Source organism: Lutra lutra, chromosome 4 (genome assembly GCF_902655055.1).
Source record: "Lutra lutra chromosome 4, mLutLut1.2, whole genome shotgun sequence".
NCBI lineage: Eukaryota > Metazoa > Chordata > Mammalia > Carnivora > Mustelidae > Lutra > Lutra lutra.
This window is the reverse complement of record NC_062281.1, coordinates 32,828,662-32,851,769: the sequence shown is the minus strand read 5'-3', so window position 1 is coordinate 32,851,769 and position 23,108 is coordinate 32,828,662. Positions and strand designations below refer to the sequence as shown.

The 23,108-nt window shown below is 38.6% G+C and overlaps 1 protein-coding gene across 2 annotated transcripts in view; it reads left to right on the top strand.

The window, feature by feature from the left end:
* The window catches only part of ZFPM2 (zinc finger protein, FOG family member 2), a 457,914-nt gene that overhangs the window by 425,671 nt on the left and 9,135 nt on the right, over nt 1–23,108 (top strand). For both annotated transcript variants that reach the window (XM_047725745.1, XM_047725746.1), the window contains one exon: nt 22,330–22,536. In XM_047725745.1, the coding sequence (XP_047581701.1) occupies nt 22,330–22,536 (207 nt within the window). The remainder of the gene's footprint in view (nt 1–22,329; nt 22,537–23,108) is intronic.

Sequence of the window (23,108 nt, the reverse complement as noted above, 5' to 3'; positions counted from 1 at the left end):
CATCCCGTATAGTGACTTTTTAAAATTATTAAATGAGCACCGTAGCCAGCAATGCATGCAAAATATTCATTCATTGTTGTAAACTACAAAAATATTGCTTTTATGCAAAGAGAATGCCATTGTAGAATTTTAAAAGGCATAAAAATAAAAGGCTCAGGATTGGAGCGATTTAAACAAACTCACTAGAATATAGTAGATGATTAAAATACAATCTATAATTACATTACACTGGTATCAGGTAAGGATAAAAGCCTATAAATACACTGGGGTCAGGGTAAGCATAAAAAATGAAACAGTTATTTGAATAATCTGAGATCAAGTTGCAGTAATTAAAAATGAATGTATTATTCAAATGAAGGAATTAGGTTACAACACTCCTCGTATGAAAATATTATTGTGACAGACTGAAATAAGTTGGAAATGATTTTGATTAAAAAATGGGTAGAGGAATGTAATAACTTTCACTAGGGAAAAATAGACAATCAGGGAATATCAAATTTTTTGGTGGGGGGGCTGCCAGATGAGAGACCACCAGAGGCTAGTTCTAATTTCTAGAACCTAAAATTTTTCAAAAGTCCCTTTCTCTTTTCATAGAAGCAGTATTGTTGTAGTTTATAACAATGAATGACTATTTTGCATGCATTGCAGGCTACAATTCTCATTTAGTAATTTTAAAGTCGCTATATAGGATGTAAACTCAAATTGCGATTTGTAAACAGAAGGAGAAGTACATCTCCTCTTTCTCCCTAGGTAGATAGATACATGGATAATGTACGTATACATTTTTTTCCCCTGCAAATACATACACAGAAACTAGGGAGAAGGGAAGGCTGTTACTTATTACTTAAACATTTCTTATAGTTAAAGGATGAAAATTTTAATTTATCCTATAGCAAGCAGCTCTAGTTAAATATGCAATTACATATGTCATCTGTTGAGGGAAAACTTCCCTTTCATGAGGGAACATACATCCTCCTTCTGCTAAGGGTGATCCTCTTTTGCACTGTATTCAAGTATTTATACATTCATCTTCCATTATTATTTGTAGAAACTGCACAGTTAAATCCATGTGTATTATCCAAAAGAATATAATGACCTCCTAGATGTAATAACATCAATACCACTAGGTCCTAAGAAAGTAGGAACATCTGTTCCAAGCAAAATAGATTTTTAAACTATTTGTGTAGAAATGCTTCTCTAAAGAAGGTTCTTCTCTAAAGAAGGTAAAAATATTTAAGAAAAACATTTTTTCTTAATATTTTTGTGACTACATGGAGTTTTGTTACTAAAGCCAGAGAACGTATTTTAATAACATATTTTTATACAAACTACTTCCTCCCATTTTATACAATTAATTGATTTCTAAAAGCTACTGGAACAACAATATACTATGAACACCTGCTAAATCCCTTCATACCTTATTAATGGATGGATGGGACTCCTATTAGTTTTGCACGGTTTCAAACCTGGAAATGTATAAATATTTCTAGAACCACAGAAGCATTTCTTTTTCTTTTTTTTTTTTTTTAAGATTTTATTTTTATTTATTTGACAGACAGAGATCACAAGTAGGCAGAGAGGCAGGCAGAGAGAGAGAGGGGAAAGCAGGCTCGCCGCTGAGCAGAGAGCCCAATGCGGGGCTCGATCTCAGAACCCTGGGATCACGACCTGAGCCGAAGGCAGAGGCTTCAACCCACTGAGCCACCCAGGTGCCCCCCACAGAAGCATTTCTTTATTAATTCACTAGGACTACCTTGTTTCCTCCCTTGCAATATCATTAGTAACTTACAAGATGTAGAGTCAGAAAGAATGATGTTTTATCCATGCTCTATACTTGAATTTTATCCCCAATCATCAAGGCTCTCTCTGCAACGAATAAGGATCCTTTGTCAAAATTGACAATCATGAGAGTTTTTCTGTGTTTGTTAGACTGACGGCTTGATTGGATTCTCTTTAAATAGTTGAGAAGCTGCATAACGGGGCTTTGGAGTGAGCTGACTTGGGTTCTAGTCTCATAATTTAGAATTCTACAGATGAGCATGATTAATTTCTTTAAGCCTTTATTCCAATGGATATAATAACAACACCAACCTCAAAAAGTTGTTTGGAGGAAAAAAAATGAGTTAGCAAAGGAAAAGTTTAACAACTATCAACAAGTATTACATGGTTAAGGTTATGAACTACGTATCAATCCTACAGCAGTCCTACAATGGATGATGAATTATTCCCATGTGAAAAACAAAATATACATATGTGTGTGTGAGGGTGTATACACACACACACACACACACACACAAACACACTGGCTGTGTGACCCAACTTCTTAGAGCTTGATTTTCTTTATCTCTAACAGAAGGTCTAGAAGCCCTCCATGGTTCCCACTGGCCTTAAATTTGTATATTGTTGTGAGCAATATTCAATGCCATAAGATAAATACATGCCTTGAAGTGTCTTATTTCAATATGTTTTAATTGGAAAGTAGAAGAAAAACTCTCAGGTTTCCTTCTCCAAGGATAGTTCATGGTTTTGGTGGATTTTTATGTTGTTTTACTTCATATCCTCTGAAAAACAGAATCATCTGTAAGGGAAAAGGGGCCATTTATGAAGCACATATTACTTTGTTAAAATAAAAGTAGGCTTCTTGCATTGCTGCTGGGCTAGGTTTAGCAACTTGAGCTACTCAAGATAAAGATCAGGATCTATCACGAGTTTATTTCAACCACCCTTTTCCTATGATTCTTTCTCTGATCCCGCCAGGTCTCTTCTTGGCTTCACTGGCCACTTCCTGGCCCAAGTGTAACTTCCTACAATGCCGTACTTCAAAGATTCAGATAAATGTTCCCTAGAGTAAGAATTATTTTTGTCTTCTCTCCTTGCCTTCCTCTCCTCTCTCCTTTCTCTTTAGTGTGGTAGTGTTAAGGGAGTTATGGGAGGGGTTCCATGTTTCTGACTTTATTGCCATTTTCCTTATTTTAGAACTTTGTTGGTTCTCAAAGACTAAAATCCTAAAATGAGCCTTGATCTTGAACTTTTATTTTTATGCTGTGTCTCCTTTGCCTGTCTTTCCTCTTATCACTGCTTATAAAACATTACCACAATTTGTCCTTAGCTTGACCCTACCTCTGTTGAAATCCTTTTCAAGCTTTAATTATATCCTGTCTTGACCTTTTCAGTTCCTTCTTCAGCAATCTTCCACTCCCTAAAATGTTGGCTATAGTGAATACTTCAACTTCTGGTGGACCCTTTGTGTTCAGGAAAAAAACCCCAAAAAACAAAAAACAAACAAACAAACAAACAAAAAACTGGCATAGCCTCAATAATTTCTCTCCATTATTTCCATTTTAATAGACATAGAAAGAAAGATAACTTAAAAAAAAAAAAGATAACTTAATCTGTTACATCTTCCTTACCTGTAAGAAGAAAAAATTTATTGAAAAAAGTGTTGATTCCCTTCTTTTCCACCTTAATTTTGTTTCCTTTTTAATTTATATTTTAATTTTATAGGCTCTAGGTAGAATTGATAACATTGTTCTTTTAATGATCCTTGATCTAGTAAATTTAGAGCTGAAAGAATGGTTCGTGAAAATATTGGAAAAAATTACAGGAGGGGTTTGCGCCGTGCTCGCTTCGGCAGCACATATACTAAAAAAACAGGAGGGATTTGCGCCATTCCAACAGATTTCTCTCAGTCATTTCCTGGGTGCCAGTAGCAATGCTAAGCCCACAAGTGCCTCTAGCAGTTTTCCTTATGACAATGGGGTTGACTGTTCAGGGCACTACTCTTCAGTAGGACAGCCAGAGAGGTAAACCATGCAAATGACGTGCTCTTGCACCAGGCAGAGTGTAGGAATTTGAACATATGAATGCTTACGAAGCAAAAGAAGAAGGAAGAGGAAGAGAAGGAAGAGGAAGGGGAGGAAAAGGAGGAGCAGCCGAGGAAGAAGAAGGTGGTATTGATCTTAAGGAAAATAGTAGCCCCAACTAGAGCCATGTGACTTTCTGTTCAAAAATATATATCTAACTCCTATTCAAATGATGGCTCGTGTCCAAGGATCTCCCTATTACTAGGAGTGAAAAATGAGCTCACATAGTAAATGTTTGAGAAATATTACACAGTAAGCTATATTTTCAGTTATACTTTTCAATTCATGACTAAACCTTAGAAGATACTTTGTTTTGTTACTTAGGAACTCCCAAATAACATCTGGATGATACCTCAGCTACACCAAACCATTAAACTGAAAAGTATCCATTCCGAAACTGAAGACAAAAATGCATAGTAAAATATCCCAGGCATCTGTTCAAAAAATATAAATAAAAAGCATTCAAAGAAGCAGTTCATAAAATATAAAAAAGCCCCACCCAGAATGTGAAGAAGGTCTGACTGACAGAGACATAGGGAGCCGTAGTGAATTGAAGAGAAAAGTTGTAAAGCAATGCCAGTCTCCTTGCCTTTTCTCTAGGAACCCGTTTCTAGATTTCTCTTTGACCACTTCTCCTCTGCTCACCTCTGGCCTCCCTCTAATGCAGATGATCTAGAGTGAAGTGTATTTTTTCACCTGGGCATTGGTAGACGAAGAAACATATGTTGATGTAGCGGTCATGACACTGTCCAAGCCCGTTCTCCTGATGAACTTCCTGTCCACTGCACACTTGAGTGTCGTCTTCTTCTTTGTCACCCCTCCCTTCACTATACTGTCCCTAGACTTCTGCTCCTGACCTGTTCTGAGGTACTTGAGGAAACCCTCCATGAAGAAGACCCCTACTGTCGTCTCATTGTTCTCTATTCTTTTACTTGAGATTCATAGCTAAAAGTCACTGATGAAATGTGATATCAAACATGGATATATTTTACCAAATCCTGTCACAACAGAGTCCAGCTAAGAGGGATCAGTGACACATTGAGAACGTTCTCCCCTTCATTTGCAAAGGCAGTGATAACAGTATATTTTTCAATAGCCAGATGCTACCAGTCTGAGGATTTTTACACCCATTCCAGGATAAAGACAACATATTTTACTGTTAATCTTGCTGAAAACAATTGGTCCGCTTTTGAATATAGCATTGACCCTTTTGTGCAAATTAATGCACAGTAAAATTTATCATTCCAAACTGCACAATAAAATGGAACAGAAGGCCATACAAGTCTTAGAAAAATCATTTGGCTCTGGTTTTATCATCACTTGAACAAAAATTTGAGATTTTGCAGCTCATTCCCCTAAGATCACTCACTCATCCGCAACAGCCTTGGCAGGAGGCCACCCTGCCTACCACACTGCCTTTCCTAACTCGACTGTCAAGGGCCGACCTTGAAAAATGGGATTTTCAAAGCACTGGGCAGAGCCACAACTCCCTTTCTGTTTGTGGAGTTACAATGACTTGGAGCCCCATTTCTTCCTTTGAAATTATATGATGTGCTGTTGGGTTGACTGAGCACTTGTTTTTAATGTCTCGTTTTATTAAAGCTAATATAATTTGTGAGAAAGGTTCAATGTTCTTAGGTGATATTAAGGTTATAGGGTAGCTATAGTATATGTGTTCTAAAAAAATATTGTGTTTTAAGTGGGTCTTTAAAAAATGAAGGTGGGGGGCACCTGGGTGGCTCAGTGGGTTAAAGCCTCTGCCTTCAGTTCAGGTCATGATCCCAGGGTCCTGGGATCAAGCCCTACATCGGACTCTCTGCTCCTCGGGGAGCCTGCTTCCTCTTCTCTCTCTGCCTGCCTCCTGGCCAACTTGTGATATCTGTCTGTCAAATAAATAAATAAATAATCTTAAAAAAAAAAAAAAGAAGAAGGTGGGATATAACATGATGCTTATAATATAACATCCCATTGAAGTTTCCAAACCCTAGTCACTTTGATGGGACTTTGCCAAAAATTCAACAGTTGAAATCTTTCAAGTTTGAGATGCCCTGTGAAGTGGCTATATAATTGGGACTCTGCTCTAGAACTTCCACATAAGAAGGACAAAGGTTAAGAATGTAGTGTGACTATGGGTACCTTTGCCATATGCCAAGCCAAATTAAAATCAAGTGGGGAAAAGCACTCAGTCAATGACAGAATGATAGTAAGATGTGGGAGAAGGTGAGTGTAGAGAGATTTATAAGGACACTTAGATAAAATTCCTTACACATTTTAATTGTCATGAAAGAGAATGAAATACTGCTAGTTATAGATACCTAATGGTGATTGGAAAAAGTGTTTTAAAGTTTAGAGCTAAGTTTTCTTCTTTCCGGAGAAGAAGGTAGGCAGGGGTAAAGGAAAGAAAAACAGAATGTTACTTGGGACAGACTTTCTAATGGTTATTTGGTCTTAACATATATAAAAATCTTTACCATTCAAAGTTGGAGTTTTTTCCCCTTCTTCAGCACAGACACATAATTCTCGGTAACATTCCAAGGTAGTGAATGTGTCTCAGTAATCAATAATTATCTACTAGAAGAGTTTTATTACAAAAAGACTTTAAAACAGCTATGAGGCAGATTATAAATCCATTAAAAAATAAGGCCTCTACTCGCTTAATTTTAGTAAGGTGTTGAAGAGAAAAAAAAGAAAAGAAAAGAAAAGAAAGAAATGGCAATTGTCTTATTTTAACCAGAAAATGCATTTGGTGTGTTTCTGCTATACTCCAGGAACCCAGGCTTCTGTTCTTCTCCTGTTTGGGGGAGAAAAAGGTTACATCTTTATGCTTTGTTATCTTCACACGAGCACTTGAGTTGAAAGTAGTGCCATTTAGATGAGCATCGGAGGACAGTCTGTAAATTACCACAGAGTTGTTTAGTCAATTAACAGAAATCTTTAGAGATTATAAAGCTTGGTATAGCAACTTCACATTTAGGATAAAATAGAATTAAATAAAGCGTTATTTTCTGTTCTGAGGGCTGGCCTCATAGAATGCACCCAGCGCCATCTGCTGGTAATTATTTTTTCAAAACTTTGTTTTATGACCAAACTACTCAAAGTCCACAGAAATCAATAATACAAGGTATATGTATACATCAATATATATGCAGGACGAGATTCATGAAGAAAATCGAAGGGTTTCCATGTACTATAAATTTCTTTCATTTTACATGGAAATGTTTCAGCAGAATCCATTACATCATAATTCTAAAATCAGCCGTAGAATAGAGACCCAGCAACATTTCAAATAAGAAATTTAAGTTCACTTAAATCATGCCTTGAAAATATATACCTGGGGGGCACCTGGGTGGCTCAGTGGAGTTAAAGCCTCTGCCTTCGGCTCAGGTCATGGTCTCAGGGTCCTGGGATCGAGCCCCGCATCGGGCTCTCTGCTCAGCGGGGAGCCTGCTTCTTCTTCTGTCCCTGCCTGCCTCTCTGCCTACTTGTAATCTCTGTCTATCAAATAAATAAATAAAATCATAAAAAAAAAGAAAATATATACCTGGTGCAAAAAGTTTTAAATACTAAAAATAGGGGCGCCTGGGTGGCTCAGTGGGTTAAGCTGCTGCCTTCGGCTCAGGTCATGATCTCGGAGTCCTGGGATCGAGCCCCACATCGGGCTCTCTGCTCTCTCGGGGAGCCTGCTTCCTCCTCTCTCTCTGCCTGCCTCTCTGCCTGCTTGTGATCTCTCTGTCAAATTAAAAAAAAAAAAAGAATACTAAAAATAAAACAATATACTAACATTTCTCCGTGTGTTTTTGGAAGCAGTTAATGAACATGGAAGTTTAACCGTCATTTTTAATCATTAAATTATAAGTTTAAATTATGTTACAGTTTCTTTATAAGTCAACATACTTAAATAAGCTACTTAAACTCTTACTGCATATTTTATTTATTAATTTTAAAAATCTCTGTGACCAAAAAAATCTCAGCCTTAACAAAAGTCTTGAAGGTAGAATAAGAAAGATATATAATACTTCTAGAAAGAATTCTACTTCACACAGGTAGTGTCTTCGAAGATTTTTGTGCTGCATAAAACCTATGTCAGATCTTTGTCCTAGTATTTGATGTCTCTCAAATTCAGGGAACATAGTAATGCGGTTTTGTCTGCATTTTAGGTCCTTCAGACCTGGGCAGGAAATCAGACCCATTGTTCCCCATTAACCTTCTCTAGACCAGGTACAATATGAAACAGATGCTTGAGTGTCCATTTCCATCATTCCTATGGAAGGCAATTATTAGTTCTGTTGTATTAAACAGTAGATTGTAAAGAAAAATAATTACCTATGGGAAACTCTTAGAAAAACAAATTAAAAATATAAACATTAATTTAAATGATGTTATAATAAGAAAAGCTGACACGAATTATTATCTCCGGAATTTGAAGCTTAATAATAGGAGTTATTCATTGTTTATCATAGTACATAGCCTATGGTGTCCTTCAGTAGTATTATGAGGTCTTACAGAGGGACATCATGTTCTCTGAATAAAGGAATAACTTGAAAAAAGGAACATCCTCTGGTAGCCAAGAGATATGAGAAAAGTATTATATATATATTTAAATATCAACATGAAGTCAGTTTGTGTATTAAGGAATTACTGTGGGCTTTTAAAAAAAATAAATAGTATATTTTGTGAATAGAAAATCAGAGTAAATTAAGTAAAAAAGTTAATAAACTCTGAGAAAGCACGGGATGACATGGAATGATGTTGGCTATTCAGAGAGAGTTTTCCAGAAGATCACAATCCAGAGGAATTTAACGTCTTTCCCTAGTTTCTTCATTCCATGAATACATCGGGTCAGCGCCCAAGAGGTGGATTTCTTCTAAGAACAAGGAGTTTCTGACCATTCGAACTTAAACTGTTGTTGAAACCCACCTTCGGGGAGGAGATTTTGAGCAGAGTAGCTCTAGGTGCTGGCAGGGGCCGATCATGGAGGCCGTCCGGTGGTGGTGGCGGACTGAGGACTACACTGCGGGGGCCTGCCAGCCACTTGGCACTTTCATCTCCTGCATCTACCCGGCCCTGCAGGGGCCTGCCAGCCCTTCAACACCCCTTCATCGTAGTCTCCACTTTTAAACTGACTCCCTAGAGAAGTTTAATGAGCCTCTTGGAATTAAAAAAAAAAAAAAAGACAAAGCAAAACAAAGAAGTGTAATGGAAATGGACAAGTTGCAAAAGGAATAGAGAGGTTCATTTCCAGCCTCGTGCTTGGGGGGCTTTCATCAGGATGCTGCAATGGATATTTCAGAGCACTGGAAGGAGGAAAGAAAGAAATTAAAAACAGCCTCCTATGATGAACTTGGATAATTTATTCCTCTGCAGAACAGTAGGCACAATATTTCCATCCCCCCCCTCCTGCTCTTCCTTCTCCTCCACCTAATTTCTGAGCATTCCCAGGCTGGGCAAGAATGAAAATGAAGCGTACCCCACCCACGAGGCATAATGAACACGGGGAATGCGTTCAGATTATTCATAAACTCGCAAGTTGTGTATTTTGGTGGCAATTTCCTCCCTTCTGCTCCTGATTGCTGATGAAGAATGGTGTTTTAATAGGCAGATGGTAAAGACAATTACAGTTAGGGGCTCAGCTGGGAGTTACATCAGTTTATTGCAAATTATTAGTTGATAAATGCTTTTGTTTACAAGCAGAGTCTTAAGCAGCTTTGTAATCAGTTTATCAGCTGCAAGCGGAATTTTGACAGATCACCTTTGGGGTGTCATGTCACCTCTTGGCTAGCCATTTAAAAGCACGATGGCCAGGCAGCCTGACCGTCAGACGGGCCACTCACGACACCACAGCGAACTCCTGAGAAGCCATGACACAGCACATCTCAGACCAGAGCACAGACCCAGGAATGCTGAAGAGGCTGCATGAGCAGACTTTTTCCTGTTGGAATCCCATGGAAACAGCAATATCAATTTGCCTCAGCCCAACACGTTGTGACTGATGTGACTTCCAGCACATTAGTGCAGAAAATTTTCCAGGCAGTTCTCAATGCCTTCTTAATCATGGGGCAAACCTTTCTGTACCGACACTTCGACAGAAATCTGGAACCGACCGCAAGGACGCTGTTCACTTTTTTGAACGGGGCTTCTTGGGTGCTTCTTCAAAGGGAAAAGAAATTATCTCAGTAGGAGACATTTTCCTACAGGAAAAAAGAAAAAAAGAAAAAAAAAGTTCTGTGGAGAGAATGCATGCCAGGAGCCAAAAGCTCTAGTGGGGATTTATTACAGATTCTGCCTGGGGAGTGTCCTATGTGATCTAAGAAGAGTTTAGGAAACACATTGGTTTAACCATGCCGGCTTCGCTTCCCTATAAAATCAAAATCTATAAAATGGGATGATAGTATTTCCTATTTATCATGCAGGTAATTCCTGGAAATTAATGAGGGTGTTCATGTTTCTTTGTGTCTGAGTTCTGCTCAGGCCAGTATTATCTGTTGAATCTAAATAATGAAGCATATAATGTTTGAAATGACAGATAATTCACAGATAATGTTGAGCTAGTTTCCAAAATACTTGCTGAAGGAGGGTACTGTAATTTCATGGTTTTTACATTATAGCATTACTAGCAGTTTGCCAGCAGTCTGCTTTGCTGTAAAAACATAGTTTATAAACCTGAGGTGTTCAAAGATGTGTCCTTGTAAGGATTCACTTGATGATAAGTCTATAAACAATTGACGTTTATTTAGCTTTATGTTTCCCTAACAAAGTAAATTTTGTGGGCTTAATCAAAAGAAAAAATATTTCAATAATCATGTAGATTATTAAAATAAAATAATATTTCCTAAAATAGTCCTTTTCATTTGCACCTACTGACTGTTAGTTTCTATGTTTTTATTTCCTGATATTCAAGGGAAACTTACGAATCTGATAGGGAACTAGGCACTGAATTCAGAAGCCAGGTTTCATAGCTAGAATTAGATATACTGTATCCTCTAAAATATTGACCTAATACAGGAAGATCTTGGAAATATGACTCTAGCTGATAAATTTGAAATCATATGTAACATGTGTAAAAGCAGAAATCTTTCTTTTCTTAATCTCAGAAATATGGTTAAGTATCTCTATTCATTTATCTCCCTGACTCCTGTTGTAATTTGATCTCACTTTCTCAATTAAGATCCTAAAATCATCAGAATAGAATCAACCTTATTTAAAGTGACCACAGGGCTCAATAAAGTTTGTAATTTTAACATTGGGTTCACGGAAGCTTCCTTAAAAACGAGAGTATAGTTTTTATCCTCACTTCAATATTCAACACACAGTCCTCAGTCCAAATTTTCCAGTTCTTAAGCAATTAACTGTTCTATTGACATCAGAGGAAAGGCTGCCTACAGAAGAGCTGAAGAATGAAAGCCTTGATATCTTATATTGTAAATTGTGTTTTAACATAAAGAGCATAAAAAGTTGTTTTTCGTTTTTTTTTTAATCAAGTTAATGAAGGATAAATAGTGAATTTGGCAAATAATTCTGCTGTGTGTCCATCCCTCTTGATTGAAAAAGGCAAAGAATAATTAAAAAAAAAAATCTGTTCTCTCCGTTGGCCCAGATATCAAAGACACACCCCAGAGTTGCTGGTCAAATCTGATTTTCTCCCCTTTCCCAGGAACTGCTAGGATGTTCTATAAAAAGATGTCAGGAGTGCCAGGATGGGAAAGTTGAATGCCCCCAAATGCCCCACATTGCCTATAAATACAAATGAAAAATGTTAAAGATGATCTAAAAACAGGAAAGACCTTTTGCAAAATGCTTTTGATTTATTGCTGTGTACTGTGCTGATCTTTATCAATTTTTCTCACTCTATTTTATTCAAAAACTATTGTAAACTATGAGTTGGCATGTTGCTGCATACGGAAAAAAAGGCATTAATCAACTCTAAATAAACAAGTGCAAAGATCTATCTAACAACTATGAAGTAGTTAATACATTTTTAAGCAATTTTCTTACAGAAAGGAGGTCTAAGAGAGTAACGCTTAATTATCTGGACTCCTCTGTGCTGGGCTCCCTTTTGATTGTATTAATGAAGCAGCTGGCCCATTGTTTCCCTTTAATTCCTCTATTGTTTTAAGAATATGTCACAGCTCTTTATTCTTTTATCAGGTGCTGTGCAGAAGGAGCCACACAATACCTCATATTCCTACTGTATTTGCCAATGCACAAAGAAACCTCCACCGCGGTTTTCAAAGAAGGGGCACACATAATTTATAAGTTCTATTCCTTGCACTACTCCACTGTCAAGAATTTCAACAGTATTGGATTTGAATTCATTATAAAATGTGTATTAAACAATGTGGCTACGTATAGATATACATACCGTGGTCGTGTCGAAAGCTTGAGATCTAGGCATTCACACGCACAGTGTTGAAATGGGGCAATTATTTCGCTTTTAGGGAGTTATTCTGACCAATTGCTTCCCAGTTATGAAAAAATTAAGTTTCACAAGCAGGCATCATGTTGGATTTTCAAATTATTTCATACGAATAAAAAGAAGTTAATGACCGAACAAGTAAGTATCCCTGTTTCCTCCACCTCCAGAAACATAATGTCCCTCTGTGTGTGTGTTAAACAGTCCATTTATTCCCCCAGAGAAAGGATTTAATTTACTTGAGTGTGCCTAAGAGGTATCATAGTTTACTCTTGTAGACCAATGGGTAATCTTGATTAACTAAACTCTGATTGTCATTTGACCATCTTCTGACACACATCTTCTATCCCATTGTGAAGGAGACAGACTTTTAGATTAATGTAGAAATATCACTGTACATTCAAAGAAACCAAAATGCTGTAGCAATTTAGTTTATGATACAACATTTTGTTGCCAGAGCTATCTAAAAATGCTGGTTTGTTTATATGTGATCACTTCTCCAAATTTACATGAAAATCACAAAAAAAAAAACCCATAAAGGGTAAAATCTCAAGGTGTGACTGACATAGACATTCTCTTTTTACACATGTGCATTTTTTCCTTTGTTTTCCCTCTGTCAAATGTCTGTATTTTAGAGGCTGTTTCATGGGTTGTTTTTTTTTCCCCCTTTAGTTCTCAGTCTCTAATAAAGGGAAGTAAGACTTAATGACTTTATGCTATATAGTAGAAGTCACTAACTTCAACTTTTAATATATGCTTAGAAAAGCCATCAGAATAAATGACTGTAGACCACCAATTTCCTTTTGTATTGTTAGGTGAGTGTGTGTGTGGGTGGGGGGGGATGTGTATGGTTAGCTTTAAATAAAGTTTCAAACTGGTATCCTTGTCTATTTGCTTAAGGCTCCTTATCCTTCTACATAGTGAGGCAGAGAAATACGGAATCTAAATGTGATTTAATTGGTTCAATTTGCTGTATATTTTTATGCTAAGCTTAGGTCCGTATCTTGATGAGCCCAGATGTAGTCAGGTTCGAGGGGTACAGCATCACGTTGCTTGCATTTCCTCATTTTTACAAAGCAAGCGTCTATCAATCACACAGATAAATTAGAAAGAAGCATGTATAGACATAACACATGGAAAAGATTTTTCAGCTTGCTATGTAATTATTAACCTGATTTTTACTATTGTAAGAAGCCGTGAATTGCAGATAGCATGGACGAAGTTAAATGCTTTTATACCGGATACATTTTGCTTATACAGAACTCTATAGGTATGGTCGAACAATATAATTGAAGCTTTGTCAGCTCTGTAACCTAGCAACAGATAATACTGTTAGGTTACTGAATTGCTCCTGGTTGACAAGTAGGGAGTATTTTTGTGTTTATCATGTTTGCTAATGATGGGCTCCTTTCCAAAAGGCTTGTCTTAATCTTAATTAGAGTTTATCAGCAGAGGTCTGCATGACATTGTGCAGACACTGATTTCATAAATAATAAAAAGTGCAAGTGAAAAATTTGGCAGGATGGAGAGATATTTCAGGGCACTGCTTCTAGTAAGAGGAGCGTGGATTTCCAAAATATACTTGAGCTTGAACTGTGACTTTATTCTTTATTATCGAAACTTGTAGTATACTTCACTGCAGTTTTGACAGCAATTATGAAAAAAAAATTTATAAGCTTCCTGTTAGGAACCATATCTGTTTGCACAAGAACTTTGATCATAAACATTACTTAGAACAGTAAGTACATGGTTTTTCAAGAATGTCAAGGTCTTAGTGGTTATTACTTTCTATGGAACCTTGAACATATCTGTCCTTTTTTGTGGAGGGAGCGGGAGCGGTGTGTGGGTGTGGAGACTGGGAAGAGTGACTATGTTTGCAGCATAAGAGGCAGACAAAGAGAGGATCCCAAAATAACCTTTCCATTTGGTGGAAGCAAGAGAGGTATCAGATAGCTGCTTTAGAGCCTGATGTCATTTGATAAAGACTTCACGCCCAAGCAGCAGGAATGTGATTTTTTTTGGCTCTGGTTTATACAATATGATCTTTCACAGTTTTGAGGGGAAATGCTATGATTGACCATTTCTAATAATAAGTTACAAACCTTCACAATAATAAAGAATTAAACGTTCTAAAACCTAATGTCATTCACAAATTTACCAAGTTCCTAACTGGTTTATTCAGTTGAAAGGTGATGGTAAGTCCTTACATCCTTGCTTTATCCATCTTTCCTCACCTTTTCACTCAACACTCTCAACATTCTTCAAATATTCGGGGAAAGGGGGGAATTCAGAGCTGTTTTCAGCTGCCATTTTCTGAGATTCAGAATCTCCCTACTGCATTGTTTGGACCTGTCTATGTATTTGATTATCAAGAGACTTCTGCTTGTAGCGTCTCACACCTTCTACCCTGTACTAAGGCAGATAGCCGCCCCCCCTTATGCCAGCGATTCTTAATGCTGGAGGCACTTGAAGCCCTTTGGGGAACTTCTAAAAAATAATGAAGCCCAAACATCACTCCCAGAGATTTTGATTTGACTGATTTGCAGTAGGACTAGGAAATCGGCATTGATTAAGAGCTCCCAGGTGAACTGACTGTGTGGTCAAGATTGCCAAGTAGTGCCCCCTGGTTATGTGCAATTTTGATGCCCTTTTAGAGTCCAGCTCAACTTGTAATTGAAATAGGGAGTTGGGCAAAGGCTACTTTCTATTTAATACTACCAGATGAGTTTAATAGGTGTGAAATGTTTATTATAGCACTTGGCACATAGTAAGTGCTTTCTAAGAGTTGGCTGGTCTTATTAGAAGGTAACCTGAGGTTATTCCACAAATATGGATATTCTGCTCCAGATCATAGCTGTGCCCTTAACAGCTGTGTCTCATCACTGTGTCCTCCTCTTGATGCTGTCTCATAAAGTCACCAGTCTTATTTCTGATTCGGAGAGATAACTGCTAAAATTCCTCAAAAACTGAATGATCAAATGTGGCACAATGTAGTTAGTGAACATGGGAGGTCCCTGTGACTCCTTTGGGACACCTGGTTTTTCCAGAGTATAGCATCCAGAGCCAGGCGTCTTGTCCAAATCCCATCATTCACACCTTCCTCCCTTTCTCCAAGTCCCCTTTATCCGTGTGACCTTTGAACACCTGACCTACACTTCCAGACTCATGATATGACCGTAAAATGGGCATAAATAAAAGCCACCTTACTGCTTTCTTGGGAGAAATTAAGATAAGGCATGCGAAGCACTTAGCCCTGTCCCCTTAAGTAGCACAGAGAAACCACTTAATAAATGTGATTATTACTAGTATTAGCCCATTGGTCATAGAAGCTTAAAAAGGTGTTTACAACGTGATAATAATCATCTATAGGATATCTAGCCTAAGGCTGTCATTTTATATGAGGTACGTAAAGCAATTCTCCAAGATCACTCAGTAACAGATCATCCAGTCAGGACGAGAACTGAAGTTTCTTACCCACCTCCCAGTCAAGTCCTCTTTCTTGTCCGTCTTTGTGCTGAGGACCGATACATTTTCAGGGACTTGGGATGCCAGCTACGCTTCATTATTATTAACGTAATCCCTTACACCAAGAGCATTTGCTCCTGATCCCTGTGCAAAGAAAGTTGGGAGAGTTTTATCAATTAAGCATGTATGATATTGCCACATAGAACCCCACCCCTTTACATAACTCTCTTTGTTTTCCGATCAATATGCTGTTAGTTTGGATTTGTATGTTAAAATTTACTTGGTTTAAATCTGGGGACATCAAACATACTACGGTATATGAAAGCCACAGAAAACTTCCGTTGGCAGGAACACTCCACTGGTACCCCGAACACAAGCAGAAATCCAAGTCAACAAAATCTTAGGAGCTACATCACTCGAAATAGTCAGATCTACACAAGTATCCAAAATTCATTCAAATGAAAACAGTTAAGGTGGTCAAATACAGTCAACTCCAACTTAGCAGTAACTTGAACTTTCAAGATGCTTTGTTTTTTAAAGTAGCTTTCCTAGGAAAGCTGATAGGAGAGAACTTACTCTGTTGTTTTAAACCATCTCATATGGAAACCACTTTATAAAAATGAGATTCCTGTCTTTAACTGTGGCTGGGGAAAAAAAAAGTGCAAATATTCGAGATTCACAATGGTGGTTTCTAGTGAAAAAAAAAAAGGTGCCAATTTTTTTTTTTTTTTTTTTTTTTTTTTTTACTGTGGTCAAATAGAGATAACATTAAACCTACTATCCTAACAATTTTTAAGTGTACAGTTCCATGGCATTAAGACATTCAGATTGTCCTGCAACCATCACCATGGTCCATCTCCAGAACCCTTTTCATCTGGCAGAACTGAAACTCTGTATCAAACAGTAACTCTCCATTTGCCCTTCCCCCAGCCCCGGCAGCCACCAGCCCACTTTCCCTCTCAGTGCTTTTGAATACCCTCAGCACCTTATTGGAAGTGGCATCGCAATCGTGCAATATTCATCTTTTTGTAACAAGCTTATTTCACTTAGTATAATACCCTCAGATTTCTTCCATATTTTAGCATATGTCAGAATGTCCTTCCTTTTTAGTATTTTTTTAATTTCTTTCCTTTTTGCTGCTGAATATTCCATTGTATCTATATACCACCATTTGCTTATCCATCTGTCAATGGACACTTGGGTTGCTTCCATGATTTAGCTATTTTTAATAATGGAGCTATGAACATAGGTGTGTGCAAATATCTCTTGGAGACCCTGCTTTCAATTCTTTTGAGTATATACCCAGAAGTAGAATTGCTGGACCATAAGTTAATTCTCTTTTTAATTTTTAATGAACTACCATACTGTTTTCCAGTGGCTGCACCATTTTACATTCTCACCAGCTGTGCACAAGGGTTCCAATTTCTCCACATCCTTGCCAGAACTTATTATTTTCTGGGTTTTGTTTTTTGATGGTTGTGTTCTCATTTTAAAGCCAAATGTAACATGCTTTGATTCGTTTCCATTGAACATGAGGTCAGTAGGATGAAGACACCAAAATAGCTAACTATCAACATGATTTAGCCTTTGCATGCACTTGGATTGCTCCTTAATCAAGACAGATAAGAAGTCCTTCTATTCAATTATAAATTGGAGTTGGCCGTATGTACTCTAGTTCCAAAAACCTCGAGGGTAGAAAACTGGTTCTCCTGCCTCCTCAACCCCTCAGCGCTAGAGACTATTTCTCTAACTGGTCAGGATACAATATGTTATCCACGAATGGATCACCGTTAGTCTCCTTTTCTAAAAGGGGTTGGCTTTCTCTGGTGAAGCAAGGATACATTTGCTCATTGAATTCCTATGATTTCTTAACTTTTCTGGTGAGATATCTTTTCTTGGATTTAGCAGGACAATGAGAAATGAGAATATTGTCTCAACCTGACCAAATCAAAAGGATACTTGTGACCAGTTACATGGCTCTTATTATATGTCCCATCTATTAGCTTATTTTATCCCCACAATAACACTGTGAATCCAGTACTATTATCAGCGTTCCCATTTCCAAGGATGAGGAAACTGGATCTGCAGAGTGTTTTGGTGACAAGTTCAAGTCACACAGTAAGTGGCAGAGCCAAAATGTATACCCTAGCTGTCCAGTTCCATTGCCCATATGCCCTGCAGAAGGGATCACATCCCCAATTAGTAGTCACACTTGGATATTTCACTGGAATCTATAATTGAAACCATGTTACAATACCAGACATATTTCTTTCCCTATAAATGACTCCCTAACGTTAAATACTCTAAATTCACCATCTAAAAAATTCAGCCAAATGGTTTCAAAGAGCCCACCTTTGGTTTTTGTGGTGCCATTCTCTTGGTTCCCCTATAACCTTTCCAAATATGTGCTCTTTTTTTTTAAGATTTATTTATTTATCTGTTTATTTATCTCTATCTCAGAAAGAGAGAGAGAGAGAGCACAAGCAGGGGGAGCAGCAGGCAGAGAGAGAAGCAGGCTCTCTGCTGAGCAGGAAGCCTGACTCAGAACTCGATTCCAGGACCCTAGTGAAGGCAGATGCCTAACCAAGTGAGCCACCCAGGTTTCCAGCTCACTTTGTCATTAAAAGATCACTTCTCATCTACCCACATCTTAATTGTTGAGATTTCCCAAATTTCAATCTGTTTCTTTTCTTTTCACTCTGTAGTCTTCTAGCATTATCACATCAATCCAAAGAGCATCCACAGTCATTTAGAATGTGCTAATGATATCCAAAAAAAAAAAAATTTTTTTTTTTAACTCCAGCCTTAGGTTTCCTCCAAATTCTAACTGCCTCCTTAAATCCATTCACGCAGAAGCCCCTCAGGGACTTCAGACTTTACATTTTCAAAGCAAAATCCAATATTTCTGTGCACGCACATACACCCACGTACATACAACAGACATGCGGGTGCACACCTGGGCTTTGGAGTCGGACAGACAGAGCCGTAAATCACGATTCTGCCACTGGCCATGTGTGTAGCTTTGGGCAAGTTAGTTAACCTCTCTAAGCCTCAATTTTCTCAACTCTAAAATGAGGAAAATATCACCTACCTCCCAGAAAAACTGACGGGATTAAAATAGATGAAGTACATAAACCACTTAGCTTATTAGGCCCACAGAAAGTGCTCCTAATTAATACAATTGTCTCATTGTTGTCTGTATAATTCCACTGTTAATACACAAGCTTTACTGCCTTGTTGATGGCATCCCCACCTTCTGATTTCCCAGACCCAAACCTTCAGGTTTTTTTCAGCAGCTTCCTTCCTCTTCCTCATCTTAGGAAATCAGCCCCCCTCTCTCTCTTGAACTGAGCCCTTTTCTCGCTCACAATTTACACCTCTCACAATTGAACTAGTACAAGAGCCTCCAAATGGCCCTGGGGTGATAATTCCTGTGCCCCTCCCCACTCCCTCCAGTTTCCGGTCCTCATGACCCTGAGATCTTTCTTCTGGGAGAGAAAATCCACTATCATTATTCATTTATTCACACACACACACACAATTATGCCATCTCCCACCATGAGGAGCCAGACACAACTGTCTTTCTGTTACTTTCAAAGTTGTCTGGCCCTGCGCTCAACTTTTCTGGTGGTGGTGGGGAAGTGGGAGGGGTGGGGAGCCCTGATAAGTAATGTCTGCTAATTCCAGTGGCAAGTGCAACAACTCTCACCATGACTGATTTCAAGTTACCAGTGTGATAGCCACTAGTACAGAAAATGCCTGACCACTGGGCATTGTGTCCTAGACTCCAGTATAGTCTGGTTCCAGCACACCCCTGCCTGTGACCAGCCCTTTCTCCCTCAGATGCCATGCTCTGGCCAGGTGGCCTCTGAACCATTCCCGGGACAGTCAGGCTCTTCCATAATCCTGCCCTGGCATGCGTGCCCCTTTCTCTGCCAGCAATGATTGACCTGCCAACTCCCCCCCCCCCCCCCCCCACACACATACTTCTGCTATTTTACCTTTATATTTCATGAGTCAATAAAAAAGTCACCTTGGGTGGCTTGCCTGACTCCCCGGAGACGTGTCCATTATTCACTCCTCTCAAATTTTCTTTGGCACTAGGGGACGCCACCTACCCTGTGGTCTTGTCATTCATCCGCCTCTATGTGTCCATTCTGATTGTGAAGCCGGTGAGCCCAGCGCAGCCCACAGCAGAGAGCTCGGTGAACAGCTGATGAATGAATGATCTGAGAGATTAAAATCCCAGAACAACTGACTTCCTCGTTAAGTCTACCTGGTACATTTTCAGCCCAATTCAACCTTTCTAAAGGAGATGCTTTTTCTAAACCATAAAATGAAATGAAATGATGAAGATAATAAAATATGAAACATGACTCAGTATGTCAGAAAACATACATTACTATTGCCAGGCTGTTTAATCATGTAGAAAAGTCATTTTTGCTTACTTTCCATTACACTTAATATTCCTGAGTTTTCTTTCCTTTACTTAGTGGGTCTTTCTGGTCAAGAGTTGGAGCCCAGGGATTCTGAGTCATCCTGCTACATCAGTCTCTGCTGGGAGACAGATTAGCTATGCGTGGCACCTTCTCTAAAATCTGTTTCTCCTGGGAACCTGAGTCCAAACCTTTCCTTTTGCGAAAGATACCCACAGCTGGATTTGCTAAAAATGTAAATTTCTCAAAAGGGGTGACATATTACCAATAAGGGAAGTCATTCCGTTCATCCCTGAAATCCAGGGACTCCCGAAGAGCCGGCGACAAAGGAAACCTGGACTGTCGCGCCTTGCTCTGCCCGCCCCACCTCTCCTCTACAAAGACTCACTTAATAAACTATACCCCAGAGGAAAGATAAGGTGCGAATGATTACCTTGTCTACAGCTGTAAGTAGTTTGGATCTGTATGCACATCAGAGAAGGCTGAGCCGCTGAACACAGGAGCCTTCCTGGGGGAGGAACCGGCTCTGGCAGACACACCGCCACTGAGCCGGGCTCAGCCACTTGCACAGAAATGCCACTCAGCTTTTCTATTTGTAAAGAAATAAGTCAGCGCCAAAGCGAATCTGTTCTTCAACTTTGCGAAACTTGGATGCTTTCAGATCCGTTAAGAGTCAAAGTGGAAAAAAAAAAAAGTTTTCTAGCCTTTTGGTAGATTTGGGTTTTACTTTTGGTATATTTGGGTTTTACTTTGCAACTTTTCACACACATTCGAGGTACATAATCGGAGCTGTATTTTTCACAGACTTGTACTGTCCGGGAGGGTGTTCTGTTTGCTTACTTTTAAGATATCATTTGCTGGTGTAATTAGCTGTCCGAGGTTTCTCTGGAAGTGTCCTGATTCTTCTGGGCGACTCTGCCATCGCCTATGCTGTTGTTATCTTTTCCAGCAGATTTTTACCACAAGTTGTTTAAAAACTATGATCTATTTAAGGATGGAGGAAATGAAGTGCAGTTGAAAAGACAGTTATGCTGAAAGATAAACAGAGCAATATTACTTATCAGAATGGGTACAAATTTTGCTTCCTTAATGAGTACAATATATAGCTCTGCAATATATACACAATGAGAAAAAAAAAGCTTTATAACATATCAAGTATGCCACGTTACTTCAGGCATAACTGTACAGGATACGTATCTAGGCCTGAGAGTGTAGATAACAAAATATAAGTGCTTTGCCTGTCTAAACATGTTAAATAAATGAGCATACGCTATCGCGTTCCAATACATTAAAAGATGTACTTGCATAGTTAATTTTCTTTTTAATGCACCACACGTGATCATTTTGAAGTGCAGAGCCAGAGTATATCTTAGTATTTGAAGAAAGGGTTCTTTTCATTTAAACAAATCTTTATTTAAATAAGCCTTCTGAAAAGGATCTGTGGCATATCTTCTTTTCAGGAAGTTCAATCAGGGTAAATGGAGATAAAGAAGCCGCATTATAAGGAATATTATATAAGTAAAGATCACTAAGCCAAAAAAAAAAAAAAAAGAAAGAAAGAAAGAAAGAAAGAAGAGAAAAGAAAGGAAAATGGCACCAGACGTAAAGAGAGTAGAACTAGCTGGAATGTCATTTTAACTTCCTAAATTTTAGGAGCGTTCGTGTACTTTGTTTTGTTTTGTTTTCGGCATGTGGGTATGTTGGGAAGAAAGACAGTGGGGAAGGGAGGGAGAGAGGAAGAAATAACTTTTTACTTCCACAAGGTACAGAAAGAGTAACGGCAAAGGCTCACCCGCAATAAATTTCTGCAGCTGGATCCCTACCAGGCCTCTTGGTAATCAGGAGGCCACATCTTAGCATGGGTAATGATTAAGGCAAACCCCAGAAGGCACATGGTTCCCAAAACTCTCCACAAATGATGTCTGTTCTTGGTTCTTAGTTCTCTCCTACTATTGGCCACTGAAGAGTTCATTTCATGCTAGGTGTGCCATTTTCCACCCAGGAGGGAAGAGGAGGACAGCCCTGGTTTCCATCACTCTCCCCTAGTAGAAAGTGATGTGAAAACCAGAAGATGCCATTGCTGTCAATCCGGTGTACGGCAGGCTGGAGCGTCCTACGTCATTCGCTCTTTCTTTTTCTTCTCTCTTCTTCATAGGGGGTCAGCTCTGGTGCACCACGACAAAGGCCATCTCTGAGGGAGAAGAGCTAATTGCCTTTGTGGTAGATTTCGACTCAAGGCTACAAGCTGCCAGCCAGATGACTCTTGCAGAAGGGATGTACCCTGCGCGCCTGTTGGACTCCATTCAGCTGCTTCCTCAGCAAGCTGCCATGGCTTCTATTCTGCCCACGGCTATTGTCAATAGTAAGTGCTGTGGGCAGTAGCCCCATCCAAGAGCTTTGTGGTGCTGATGGGTATTTGTGGGAGAAAAAAAAAATGTCTACTGACAGGCAACAAGGGATGGACTTTTTTCTCCAGTGTTGTGATTTCATCTTATCTTCTCTAACTCTCTGTGGTGTGTGTGTGTGTGTGTGTGTGTGTGTGTGTGTGTGTCTGTGATCGCTTCTCATGAGAGTATGAAAAGGACAATTAAATTCATTCATTTCAGGTTGGATTCTTGAATGTCACACACACACAAAAACTGACTTTCTAAACTAGTTGAACAACATTCAAGGCTACTTAGCTATAAGAGATTGAATAGCTTTCATTGATGCTTCTTTAGTAGAATAGCTGTGGAATTTCTTAAGGGCTATAGAGTTAGAAACTTAAAAAAAGGGGAAAAGGAAATAATCGAATTGTGATTAAGTATATTAATAAAGAGGAAGTATAGTATTACCTGGGTAAATCAAGACATCAGCTAATACGACAACAAAAACAAAAAAGAAACATAGGAAAATAAAGAAAAATACATATGAGCTGGAGTACTCCATACATGC